At 34.0% G+C, this 12,469-nt stretch overlaps 1 protein-coding gene across 6 annotated transcripts in view; it reads left to right on the top strand.

Moving 5' to 3' along the window:
• Positions 1 to 11,866, top strand: part of PIBF1 (progesterone immunomodulatory binding factor 1) — a 112,848-nt gene extending 100,982 nt beyond the window's left edge. For 4 of the 6 annotated variants that reach the window (XM_032678390.1, XM_032678389.1, XM_032678392.1 and 1 more), the window contains 2 exons: positions 9,039 to 9,230; positions 11,318 to 11,866. In XM_032678390.1, the coding sequence (XP_032534281.1) occupies positions 9,039 to 9,230; positions 11,318 to 11,368 (243 nt within the window). In that variant the 3' untranslated portion in view covers positions 11,369 to 11,866. Of the gene's footprint in view, positions 1 to 9,038; positions 9,231 to 11,317 lie in introns of those variants that run through there. The other 2 variants (XM_032678391.1, XM_032678394.1) reach the window with 2 other exon arrangements.
• Positions 11,867 to 12,469: the final 603 nt, after the last annotated feature.

Raw genomic sequence — 12,469 nt, 5'->3', positions numbered from 1 at the left:
AAAATTTTACTTTTATTCACTTTATGGTAGCATTTGAATATTTCCAAGTGGAAAGTGAATTTAAATACTCTGTAAGAAATAACAAAGACTTAGGGAGAACCAAACTAGAATATTACCTTCTCAGAAAATACAGTAACTTCTACATAATAATTTATGAAAATAAAGGCGTTTTGACATATTAGCATTTTAGCATCCATTTCCTGTAAGCATACTTCCTAAAGAAAGCATACATTTTATTAAACTTTAATTTGAGTAAATGAATGTCACAATAGCTCAGATTAAAACAGTATTGGGGGAATTAGTTACAATTACAAATATACTTCTGATTCTCAATACAAAAGTGAAAAAAAATTAAGAATTTAATATGCAAGTTCTGAATTATGAGGCAAATTATTTCCTGGTTTTGTTAAGTTAGGAAGATTTAACTGTTAAGAACAAATTCAAGACACAGCTGAAATAGGCAGAGATTTTTATGTATCTGAAAAAACAGAAGCTGTTCACTGCAATGACTGGGCCATTTTATTGTTGGCACAGTTCTAATGCATTCACCTTATAAAACTGCAAGTAGTTTGTAGATCCATATAGTCACAGATCTGTCAGTTCATTTTAAGTTTTTATATGCACTGGGATATAGAGAATTTGTGAATTAAGTGTAGTGCAGAGAAGCTATCAACATCCTGCATATGGTCTGGCATCTTTCCACCACCCAGTTATCAGGTTCATTTGTTTGATCAGGACATTTCATACTGTCTTCCAGTTCCCAGCTTTACAGTGTATATCCATGTGCCTAAGATGACCATATGTGCAATTCTTACACCAGAATTATTGCTGACTTCTCATATTTCCAGGACAGCTGCAATTAGGATGCAACTATGTCAAATACACTCTGCCTTATTTGAAGGATTGAACCATGACTTGTGATGTTTTCTTAATTTCATAGACAGTTGTTAAAATCTTCTTTGAGCTCTGTTGTGCATGTACATTCTACTCCTGATAGGCACAAGCTCAAAGAGTTCCACTGTTGAACCCGAATTTGCACCAGTTGTGCCACTGTATCCAATCCATCTGCAGTCTTAAATAGTGGAATGGACTGACTTACTTGCTTTATTTTGCTGTCACATCAAAATGGCACTTCCGTAGTGCCTTTCTCCTATTTCACATTTTCTCATCATTCATGTTACTGCCCAGTGTTGTTAAATGTGTGCTAATAGTCTTGGTCTTTTTTCCATTTTGAGCTAAAAAAGGGAGAAATAATTTCATGTTGTAGGCAATCTTCTGCAGTGTGTCTCTGGGAGAAATAAAACCCACGAAGAACAGTTCTAAAATAATGCTTTGTCTGAATTGTCAGTAGTTTTGAAGAGGAGACATTGTAGGTACTACTTTTTCTCAAGAATCTCATTCCTTGATAAGGACACATATGTCTCTTTTCTCCAGTGCACTCCAAAGTTCAAGTGTCATACTCAAATTTTTTCTTCACAGTGCTGTATACAAGTCATTGTGTATGTTGAAAGGTAGAATCTGGTTCTACTTCAGTCATCTAGCCTGTTGTTCTCTAGAAATATGTTTATGCCAGCAGTCTGTACAGAGAGCTTCGTTTGTTTACCTCTGTATTAACTGGTGAACTCCAGTGCTATTAACAAGTACTGCCAGTGTAAAGATGATCTGAGAAGCTGTTTGTCAAGTGACAAAGTAGCAGAGATGGATCTTGCCTAATTTTAAAAATCTGTAGTATAGATATCTGCATCTGAAAATCGTCTAGTGATTTGTAGTCAGAAAAGAAAAACAGGCACCATTATGGTGTGATTTAACATATCTTCATTTAAAATGAGCAAAATTAATATTACCTTTGAATTTCTAACCAACAGCTATATAGAGGGATCAGACAAGCTAGTTTGCCTAGGCTTAAATATTATTACCTAAGATACCTAAAGGACAACGTGAGGAAATCCAACCACGTATCCAGTCACATGTTCCAAAGCCAAACTGCAACCAGAGTTCTCACAAAGATCCCTCTCCATCTTAGTATCAGTGATTAAGTGATACAACTTTATTTTTAACACACCTTTATTTTCACAGAAAGTTACAGTAGGAGTGTAAGGAGGATCCAAGTAAGGAAATGCACAGGACTTCATAGAGGGCAATACCTAGTATTTTCACTACCATCACCTGATATGCCCATCAAGCTTGACCCTAGTGAACACCTTGAGACAGATGACTATGAAGATGGTTACTTCTGAACCACCCTGCCCTGCCCTTTCTCATATTAAGATCACTTTCTCTCAAGAAGGAGTTATAGGAAGTATAAAAGGTTTTTTTCTCTCTGAATCTCTCTATGAACACTTGTGTATTGAACATGAACTTTTAATTCTTGAGAGACTTGAGAAATCATTCTGAAATAAGCTCTTTATAGGACACTACCAAAGGGATATAGCATTCTTAAGTGCTGGTTTAGGTTTCTCAAATCAGTGTTCTTTAATATACCCATAGCCTCATTTTCTGAACTCTGCTTTTCCCTGTGCAGACTTGTTTGAAGACTACAATAGCTGCCTAAATGGGAGGATATGTGCATGTGAAGACAGATTTCACTGACTTGCCATGAACATGTTTTTCATCCCAGTATGGCTGTTTTCCCTCACTTGCATGTTCTATTATATGGATTGGTTTTATTGTTGTTGTTATTTTAGAAATTAATGTAGTCACCAGACTGCTAAAGTCAAACCTATTATTTGGCTTCCATATTGAGAAGAGTTGAGTCTCTGGGCTGAAGTTGTAGTGTACTAAATCTCTTTTTGAAGCAATTTTTTGTTCAGTTCCTTTCATGTGTGGGAGATGTACAGTCAACTGTTCTTGGACCTAAAGACAATGCTGTAATCTCTCAAATTTCTCCAGACTGTATACATATTTTTGTTTTGAGTTATAATTTAACCACATGGGGACCATATGGCATTTAAAGTGAGGAATACAAGCTTTCCAAAGGAGGTCCTGAACATCCATGCTTTGCTCTCACAGTAGAGGAGACTTACGGATTGGGAGTAGGAATGAAATTGTCATGTTAGTGCTTGACTTACAAATTTTGAGAGACCTTAACTTTTGAGCAGCATCTCTGAGGAAGGAAACCTCTAGTTTTATCTCTCTTTCAACTGATTTTTCTGATTTTGTGAGTGAGATTGGTTTTCTTTTTTAAAGATGATAGTGTTTAGTGCCTTTTCTGTGCTTCCATTCTTTCACTGTTATGCTATTTTCTTCTCTGGGAACACTTGCCAGTCATCAAAATTCAGTGGTTCTGCCAGAACCTGATACATTTTCTAGGACAGAAATCTTGTTCAGCTTTCACAGTACAAATTCTCTGCTTCAAAATGGAGTTATAATCCAAGGTGAAGTTTGCAACTGTAAATTCATAAAGGTATGCAGTCATAAATTGCATATAGAATTCCTAAATTCTATATGCAAAGCTAAAAGTAGAATACCATTCATCATGGTAAAGGTTCGGTTAACTGCACATGCTGTTATCAGAGTCACTTTGGCTTGAGAGGATATTTAACCATGGGCTTTACTGCACAACAAAGGAGTCCGATGGATCTGGCATCCTTCGGCTTCTTCTGTGGTTATTTTAGTGATATGAAAAAGCCATTAGATTTACCATCCAAATTAACTATGTTCAGACCACAAAGGTAGATAGTTCTTCCTACTGAGGATTTCCAGCTGTTCAGACTAATCTACATAAAGCTTCTTTTTAAGATCATTTTATGGCGATTATTTGAGGTGCAAGACATCCCTGCCATAAGAACATAAGAATTGACGTGTATGTAATTGATTCTTGTAAGCCAGTTGTTCTTTTTCTTTTGCATCTGCTCCCAGAGCATGACATATAAATATGTATCATTTTAACTGTTTATATAGATTCACATATTTATTTTAATTGTAGACACACATATATAATGTTAAGTGCCATTGTGAGTTTTTGAGTGTACACAGAGGATTCTTTCTTCCTTTAATTATAGTTACATGACAGAGACAGTAAAAAAAAAAAAAATTATACTCTTAACAATTCACTGAAAAGAAATGAGACTCTTGATAAATGCCTATTGTGCTTAATGTAGGCAATTTTTTTCATGTGTTTCATCAATTATAGTTACATGATAAAACAGCTCCTTTTTATGCCTCAATCGTTTTCCCTGTCAGACAGTTGTTTTCCATTTTGTTTTGATGATCTAAATTATGGTTCTGTTATAATATTTAATATTATACTAATTTTGAATTATGAAAGTATAAGATGCTCTTTTTGTACATGTATGTGTGAACATGTATCAAGGACATCAAAAACAATGTAAACAGAGATCCCTTTATAGTGTCTATAACTCAAATACATTTATAAGGCTGCATGCCTTATTTTTGCATTTGCGAATCTTTTTTTCCTAGTTGCATTGCTAGTTTAAGGAATCAAATTTTATCCTTTATATTCCAATACTGATCTTCAGTCTCTCTTTTTCTAAGTACTATTTTAATTATCCATAATAAACAGGTAAAACCAATTTTAAATAAAGTATAACTTATTTTTACTTTTGCTTTAAAATCAAACATCATAATAAAACTCTCATATTTTTCCAAAATATGAGTAATATGAGCAGGTAACATCCAACTATTTTTCCTTTTTTATCTTAACTTTTAAAAATTACTTACACTCCTTTGTTTTGGTTCCTCTTACACTATTTTAAAGCTTGATGATTTTCAGTTAGTTCCACAACACCAACACTGATAGCATTGAGCTTAATAAATTAGCAAGGTAGAATTTGGAAAATATGCCAAATCAGAAAACATTTTAATTAACGAACACCATGGGAAAGACTGATGTCTATCTGTTGTCTGTACCTAAATATGGAATCACAGAATCATTAAGGTTGGAAAAGACCTCCAAGATCATTGAATTCAATCTTTGTATCTCCTTCTCTGTTTGTATATTGCCACACAAAATTGCTTTTGCTATTTTTAACTAAGGTTGTTGGACATATCTTACTAAACATAAACGGAAATAAGCAAGTAATTTCTTCTGATACTATTTACAGTGCAATACATGTTACCTTACTTCACCTTCCTTCTATGTTGCTCCCTGTGTTCTCAGTCCGCTCATTTTAATCACTTATTTTGAATTCTGGCTACTTTCTGGTTATGTATGCAAAATTTCCAATTATTCTTTTTTAGTTAAAGTAATCTTCATTAAATGTGAATTGATATGCATGAGTAAGTGCAATAATACAGGATGTCAGATTGTTCCAGAGTATGAATATATGTTTTGGAAAACTTAAACAAGTAGATAATCTGTGGTGTGAAAGCTTGTTCTAAAAATGCAGTTCTTTTTTAAAAATTAATTTGATCCTTCCAATATACGTGCAAGGGGAATTATGATTGTACATTGGCTATTCAGGACGAAAGTTGTTTGAAGTAGAAGTCTGAGAAAAGTAAATGATAGGGATAGTGACATGAGAAATGGATTCAGTTTATGACAACTAAATTTAGGTATCAAAATGGAGGTGTCTGTGGTGAAGTGTCTTCCTTTGCTTTATAGCTAAAAGCAGCCTAGTCAATATGTAGTGTTGTTACAACATGATTCAGCCGGCATACCAACAGGCATCCCAGTTCTGAATGGAGTCACTTTCCCAGCTACATTTCCGTAATAGGAAATTAGATTCTTAGCTCGTGTTTAGATACTTACTTTTAGATACATCAATTTAGGTGTTATAAGTTTGAATGAAATCCCACTTAATGTGTCACACAGCTCATTACTTTGATTTTTGGCACTTGTACTGGTATGCAGAGCAGGTTAGCATTCCTAACAAAAATTCATCAGGTTTCTATGGACAGACTTTCAAAATATTTAATAATACAGTCTTGATACTTGTTTGTATGGGTGACACTAATTGTACATAAACACTGTTTTTGTGCCAGCCGCATAGTATTTAATTTTTTTCCTTGTGTCATCTTAACCCACCTTTTCTTGCTAACTGCATTGTTTTCCATGTGTCCACACTGCCACGTCCCCACAGAATATTGCATAAGCGGTGAGCGGGTGCTTGTGTTCCTGGAGTTTGTGACAATGAGACTCACTGAGCCCAGAGAGGAACTGGGTGAATCCACTCACAGGTGTCAGGTACTCGTAATGCTCCCAAGAAGGATTGCTGTCTGGCTCTCTAAAGCCAAATCCCTCAGACCTGGAAGCATCAACACAGTGACACACAGTTTGCCTGGCGTCACTTGCTTAGATGTCCAGGAGCCAGCATGGCAAAGATCAAATACTTCCACAGGGAAATTGGGAAATGCAGAACTTTAGCAACACTGTTTTCTACAGTGCACTGAGTAACTGAAGGGAATATTGTAAGTAAACAATTTGCACAGCTCTGCATGGACTCGACACAGTGAAAATATATAAAAAATATTAATCATCCCTTCCTCTTCACATCTTCCTTTCCTTAGCTTATCCTGAAACTAGTACATATCCTTCTACACAAAAGATTTTTCCCATCTGCTTTAAACTCTAATACCTACTTTCCCCTTTTTTCACAAGGTCCTGTTCCCATTGGAACAAGTTCACACCCAATCTCCAGAGCTGCTTTTTCCTTGCTAGCTTTTTAGACCAACTTGCAAGATCTTAGGATTGGAAAATCATATTAATGGAATCTGAGTAGCATGCCAACAGTAGCAGGTAGTGCTAATGACTCTTGTTTAGAACTTAAAAGTGAAGGTAAGGATTAAGATTGTTTTCAGGAGCAGAGAAATCTAAAGATATGGTTAAAATTTTTGCAGTTCAAGGTGGAACTTTGTTTTCAGTATTTCCTTGGTTGAAAACAGCAAATCTCTTGCAAATGTGTTGGGTCGATTTTCTTTCCTTGTTTAGCGATACACATACCAGTGATTCTGCTGGATTCAGTGTTTCTTGTGCTGTTTTGCCAGGTTTGGGTTTGCCCACTAAATGTGGAGGGGGTTTAGAACAAATATTAAGGAACCTTAGCTAAATCCTCATGATAAATTTCTCTGTGATGCCAAAATAACTTAATCGCTGTGGACTAATTTTTCATCCCTAGTCCCTGTCATTCCTTCCTATAGCTTCACATTAGAGAATCCTCCTGTCACAGGGGAAGACTGTGTGAGAGCTGACTCTCCAGGGCCTATTCCAAGTCTGAACACAGACAGTGCTGTCAAGTACAGGACAGATTCTTTAAAGTAGAGAAGACTTTAGACTGCCAAGTGGATCTTGATACAAGAGAATTTGACCCTACACATACAAGTTTCAGCTCTGTTTCTGAAATAAATCTGTGTGACAGTTTTGGGGGTTTGCCTTGTTCAAACATGCAACTATTTGGTCCACAGAATAATGCAGCTTAAGTATAGGAACAGCATTTGCTAATGTCAAAACATTGTTTATGTACAATTTAATCTCCTGTGATGGTGTATTTATTGCTGTATACTCACTTGAGTTATTTTCATCAAGAAATTCTGTCTATGTGTCTCTTTGGCAACATCTTTGCAGAGCTTACAACTTTGAAAAACATGTTGGCATCAGCTATGCAGTCCTTTTAAACAGCTGCTCTGCAGTCATGCTGTTTCAACATGCCACCACACATGGCTGAATTATGCAAATAGTTAATATTAAATGACTGAGATACAAGAACAATTTGTACACTCGATAAAGCCAGTCTGTGGAGTGTAACATCCATTCATGTAACTGAGTTAGTGTGCGACAATTTAAAGGCTACAGCGTGATTCTTTTGACTTTGTATCTTGTACTAAAAGCAGCAGTGGACAGAGAGAAGGTATATGGCAGGAATGTTTTAAAAGGCTGAGGCCTTTTTTTAACTCATTACTAATAATGCAATGAAAATAGAATGTGCATCAATGTAATTTTCTGGCAAGTATTAAGAAATAGGTAAGATGTAACAAATGTTTGTCGTTCAGCTGTAAGTATGAATTGCCCTGTTCTGGTTGAGCGATAAGATAAAATGTTAATTATAAAGAATGTTAATGCAGTAACAGTATTGCTTATTGAAGACAACACCATTTGTAAAAAGCAAGAAAACAAAAACAATAATAGTTTTAAAAAAATGTAACGTCTTAAAATTTACCTTGAAAGGCTTTTCTACTGGCTTTTCTGTTCTACAGTACTGAATACTCTAAATAATAATAATAGTAGTAGTAATAATAATAATTCATGCTTTAAATTCTGTAATTTCCATGGACCAGAAGGGGAACATTAGGCACTAAGTGTGATGCAAGATGACAAAAGAAGATGTCCAGTTAAAGTCAGAAAATGCTATTTTTTTCCTTTTTCACTCTACTGTACATTTTGAATAATCTCTTTTGTTCAGCTAAGTAGTAAGGAAAGATTACTTTTTTAATTAATCCAAATTGATTTCAAAGCAAATTATTAGGATATCCAGAAAATGTCTGCATTTCTATATGTTGTCATTTTTCTTTTCCCATGTTGGAACTTTAATTTTCCACAAAATTTCTTTTCCATTCTGATCCTGTTTCTACTGTACATCCTCTAAAGGTTTTTCATTGGTTTTTTTCTTTTCTAATCTGGATATAAAGACACATATGTGTCTCTAGTAATGTATTTATATGATTTCTGTGCAAGTAATAGTGCTCAAAAGTCCAGTTTGTCACAGTCATTCAAATTAGATTTGTAAACTCTCTCAGCCTGACAAAATAAGTGCAAATAAATTCTTTTGAATTAAATGGAAGTTTAAATTAAAAGAGATAGTGGGTTCCTATTGTACAGTAAATGTTCTCTTTTGCTGCCTTTAAGCAAGACAAAATTTGAGTTATGTAAATCCTCCGTGCCCATTTTATTTTTTTACTTTTACTGGGGTCCAATTAGTAATCTTATTAATTATAGCAAGTATATGTTCATTCTTGTTATCTTTGCTGATCCACTTATACATTTAGTTTGGTGAATATAAAGTTATTATTAACAAATAAATATTTAATAAGTTCAAATGTAATTTAACTGAATAACTTAGCATTATTCTTTTGTGGTTTTATAGGAACTAGCCACAATGAAGCAGATTCTAATTAGTCTGCATGGTAAACGCTATGAACAAAATCTACCTCAGTCTCATACTGATGTAAGAAGTGCAACGGGAAAAAACAAATCAAACCCTTCAGTAAAACTGCTGCCAGAACATGAAGAAGAAAATATATTTACACCTAAGCCAACATTATTTGTAAGTACTATGGTAAGAGTAAGTGCCATAAACTTTTTTGATAATTCTTCTCACTTTTTAAAAAGAAAAACACGAGTTCATATGTCAAGGAGATGTATAATTAATTCAGCTAAGTACTTGCAGCTCTTTATGAAGTGGTCAACATTGAGGAGATAAATTACAGTTTTTGATGTTATTTAGCTATTTGATACTTTCTGCATCTTAAGTTCACAGCAAACTAGGTCTTTTTTTAAAAAAAATTGTAATATTTCAATACTAAGAGTGGTTAGCAAAATTTTAATAGTTGTAGGGATTCACAGACTGTGTATTATTTTAAATCTATCATGATCATGTATGAGTGGAGTGTGTGCATATATATTGAGAAGCAGGAGTGAGGAAATAGGTGTATTTATGTATACTTATAGTCATGTATATATGTATATTAATGTGTATGTGTCTAAATATATATTAAAAAAATGGAAGATTAGTATTGATATCACCTCTGTTGCTAAGGATACCTGATATTATAAACCCCTGTTTTATTCCTTCAGAAACTAAATGCTTGGATTTTAATACATGAAGTGGCCCACTTCAGATTGAGTGCCTCTGGTATTTGAAAGCTTCATGAAAATGGTTTAGAAGTTTCTGACTATGGCTGTGTCTGAACTGATTCAAGAGAGACAAGTTGCAATGCTGAATCTCAAAACAAATCATGACTCCTATTAACAGTTCATGATGCTACTTTTCTGTAGGGTGTATCCACACTACAGAGCATATGTGCTTTTGTGGTCTGAATATGAGGTTTGGATATTTTTCTTTTCTTTTCCTGGTGGAGACTTTAATATTCGGTGTCTTAAACAATATGAGGTTTGTGTTGCAGCAGACCAGACACTGGGTTTATAACACAAAATGTAGAAAATGGCTGCATCTCTTGGACATGATGTGAGAGCATTGGGGGATTTTAGGGGTTCAGAATTTGCTTGGATAGCTTATGAGACTAAACAGAGGCTTACCCAGTGCTGTCTCATTCACAGTCCTTTTGGTAGTGCTAAATCATACTGCTCGAACTTTGTCTTTGATGGAGCTGTTCAGTAATCCAAAACATGAGAAAACAATTAGTTTGCATAGATGATCCAGGGTTTCAGTGCGTAATCTGTCCTGTCTTCCTTAGGGATATAGATGGCATAGGTTTTCTTGTTAGATAGGGAAAAGAAATTAGTAGTCCTGTGAAAATTCTGCTAGTTTAGGTCAATTTCTAGAATTTTTAAAGCTTGCACAGATAGAGCAGATTTATTTTTGTAACTGAATTCTTCAAAATTAATAAAGTAGATCTTTAAATTGAATGGTTACTAAGTCTTGGAGGAAAGAATGAATAGAGAGCAGACAGAAAATGGAACTAGAAAGTTTAAGGACAAAAGACTAAAGAGATGGTATTCACTAACTCAAGAGATTATACCCAACCCTGAAAGCAGAATAGTCCGTACTGTGTTCCACCTCCACTTCATTAGTTTTATTTCTATAAAAACTAAAACTATTTTGTTTTATACAAACCACCACTGAATTTGCAACAAGAATGTTAAGCAATCCTGACTCTGTAGCAGTAGCCCATAGGATTATGAAGGCAAGGCAGAGTTGCTCACGGATAATTCTCTGCAATTAAAATACTGTCTACAGTGTCAGAAAACTCCTGAATTCTTTTATTTTTATTTATCATTTTTTAAGAACTAAATTTCTGCATAAAGTGTTGGTCAGTTTTGGCACACCTAAGATCTCTTTGCTAAGTTCCATTCTCTTCTCAACTGGGAAAGTCAGATGATGTTATTTCAAATGAAACCTATTTATGACACAGTTATGCATGTTTTCGTTGGGATGGATATTTTTAAAAATCATTTAGTTTTTACTGTATAGTCTGCTTTTTATAACCTGGAAATAGGGAGGTTTTAATACAGATATATTATAATAGTAACCTTAAATGCATACTTTTGTTTTTAATATTTGCATTTAAGCAAAAAACTCAATTATCCCTGCAAACTACAGAAGAAGGAAAGAGACTTTAGTGTAGATTGCATGTTTTTCTCTGATGTTCACTGCCTCACAATTAAATGTTCTTTATTTTACAGACAAACAAAGAGGCACCTGTATGGTACAAGAAACTGCAGAAGAAAACATAACCATAGCATTTTCCAGAAGTATTCAAAAGAATTCTTTGGGGAGCTTTTCTTCAAAGGAAGTTATTTTCACCATAATGATGCCCTTTTTACCATAAAAGCAAACAACTCTTTTGGTTTTAGCAGCTGTTTTGGTTCTTTTATAACTGTCAAATAATCTTATGCTTCATAAAATAATTTTTAGATCTGTCATGTGAATAAAATGTGTGTGTAAAATGTGTGGAAATAATGTGTGCAGTGATTTTACTAACATATATTTGAATTTTAAAAGATAAATAAACATTAGCATGTTGTACACATTTATATCTGGGCAGTTAAAGGACATGTTATTCAGAGTGTTCAAATGAATGCATGTTTCAGCTTTTTTATATTATTTTTCTTGGACCCTGTGTTTCATGCCACATTCCTTGCAACTGTTTGGACTTACAGAAATTTAAAAAATATACATGATTTAGCATTAAACTATATCCTACTTTCTATGAAGGAAATTCATGTCAGCTGGAAAAAAAATTACTTATCAGCTTTGATTTGTAGTTTGTCATTTGATGTCATTTGTATAACCAAACAGGCATTAAAAATACTCTAAAGAAGCAATAAAATGCATCCTAATTATCGGCACTGATACTTAATGGGCTAGATAGTAGTGTAGTTACATCAATGAAATAATAAAAAAAGAACACTGATGTGTGAGTACTATAAGGCTGTAATGGTGAAATGGGTAACTTGCCATATTTAATTGTATGAAAATAAGCCCCATCTTCCAAGAAGACATTCTACTTATTTATTCTACTCCACCATCTATTTTGACTATAGAAAAGTTCTCTAATATTTTAAAGCACTTTTGACTGCATATGGTTTATTTCTATATATAACATAAATATTGATTATATTGTTTTAAGTACTGCATACTGAAAATATTGCTTGAATTTCATTTAAGAGAAAGCTCCTTTTTCTTAGCTTCTTTTTCCTTGACAATATCTCTTCAATCGATTATTTGTTCCTACCTGGACACGAACAGTAATTATTTACTCTATAATACTGAGTTATATCAAGCTTAAGATTCCCAGATACACTTTTCTTCATTTTCCAAACAGCAATTTGAAG

Source organism: Chiroxiphia lanceolata, chromosome 2, assembly GCF_009829145.1.
Source record: "Chiroxiphia lanceolata isolate bChiLan1 chromosome 2, bChiLan1.pri, whole genome shotgun sequence".
NCBI classification, from domain to species: domain Eukaryota; kingdom Metazoa; phylum Chordata; class Aves; order Passeriformes; family Pipridae; genus Chiroxiphia; species Chiroxiphia lanceolata.
This window is presented reverse-complemented; position numbering and strand designations above follow the sequence as displayed.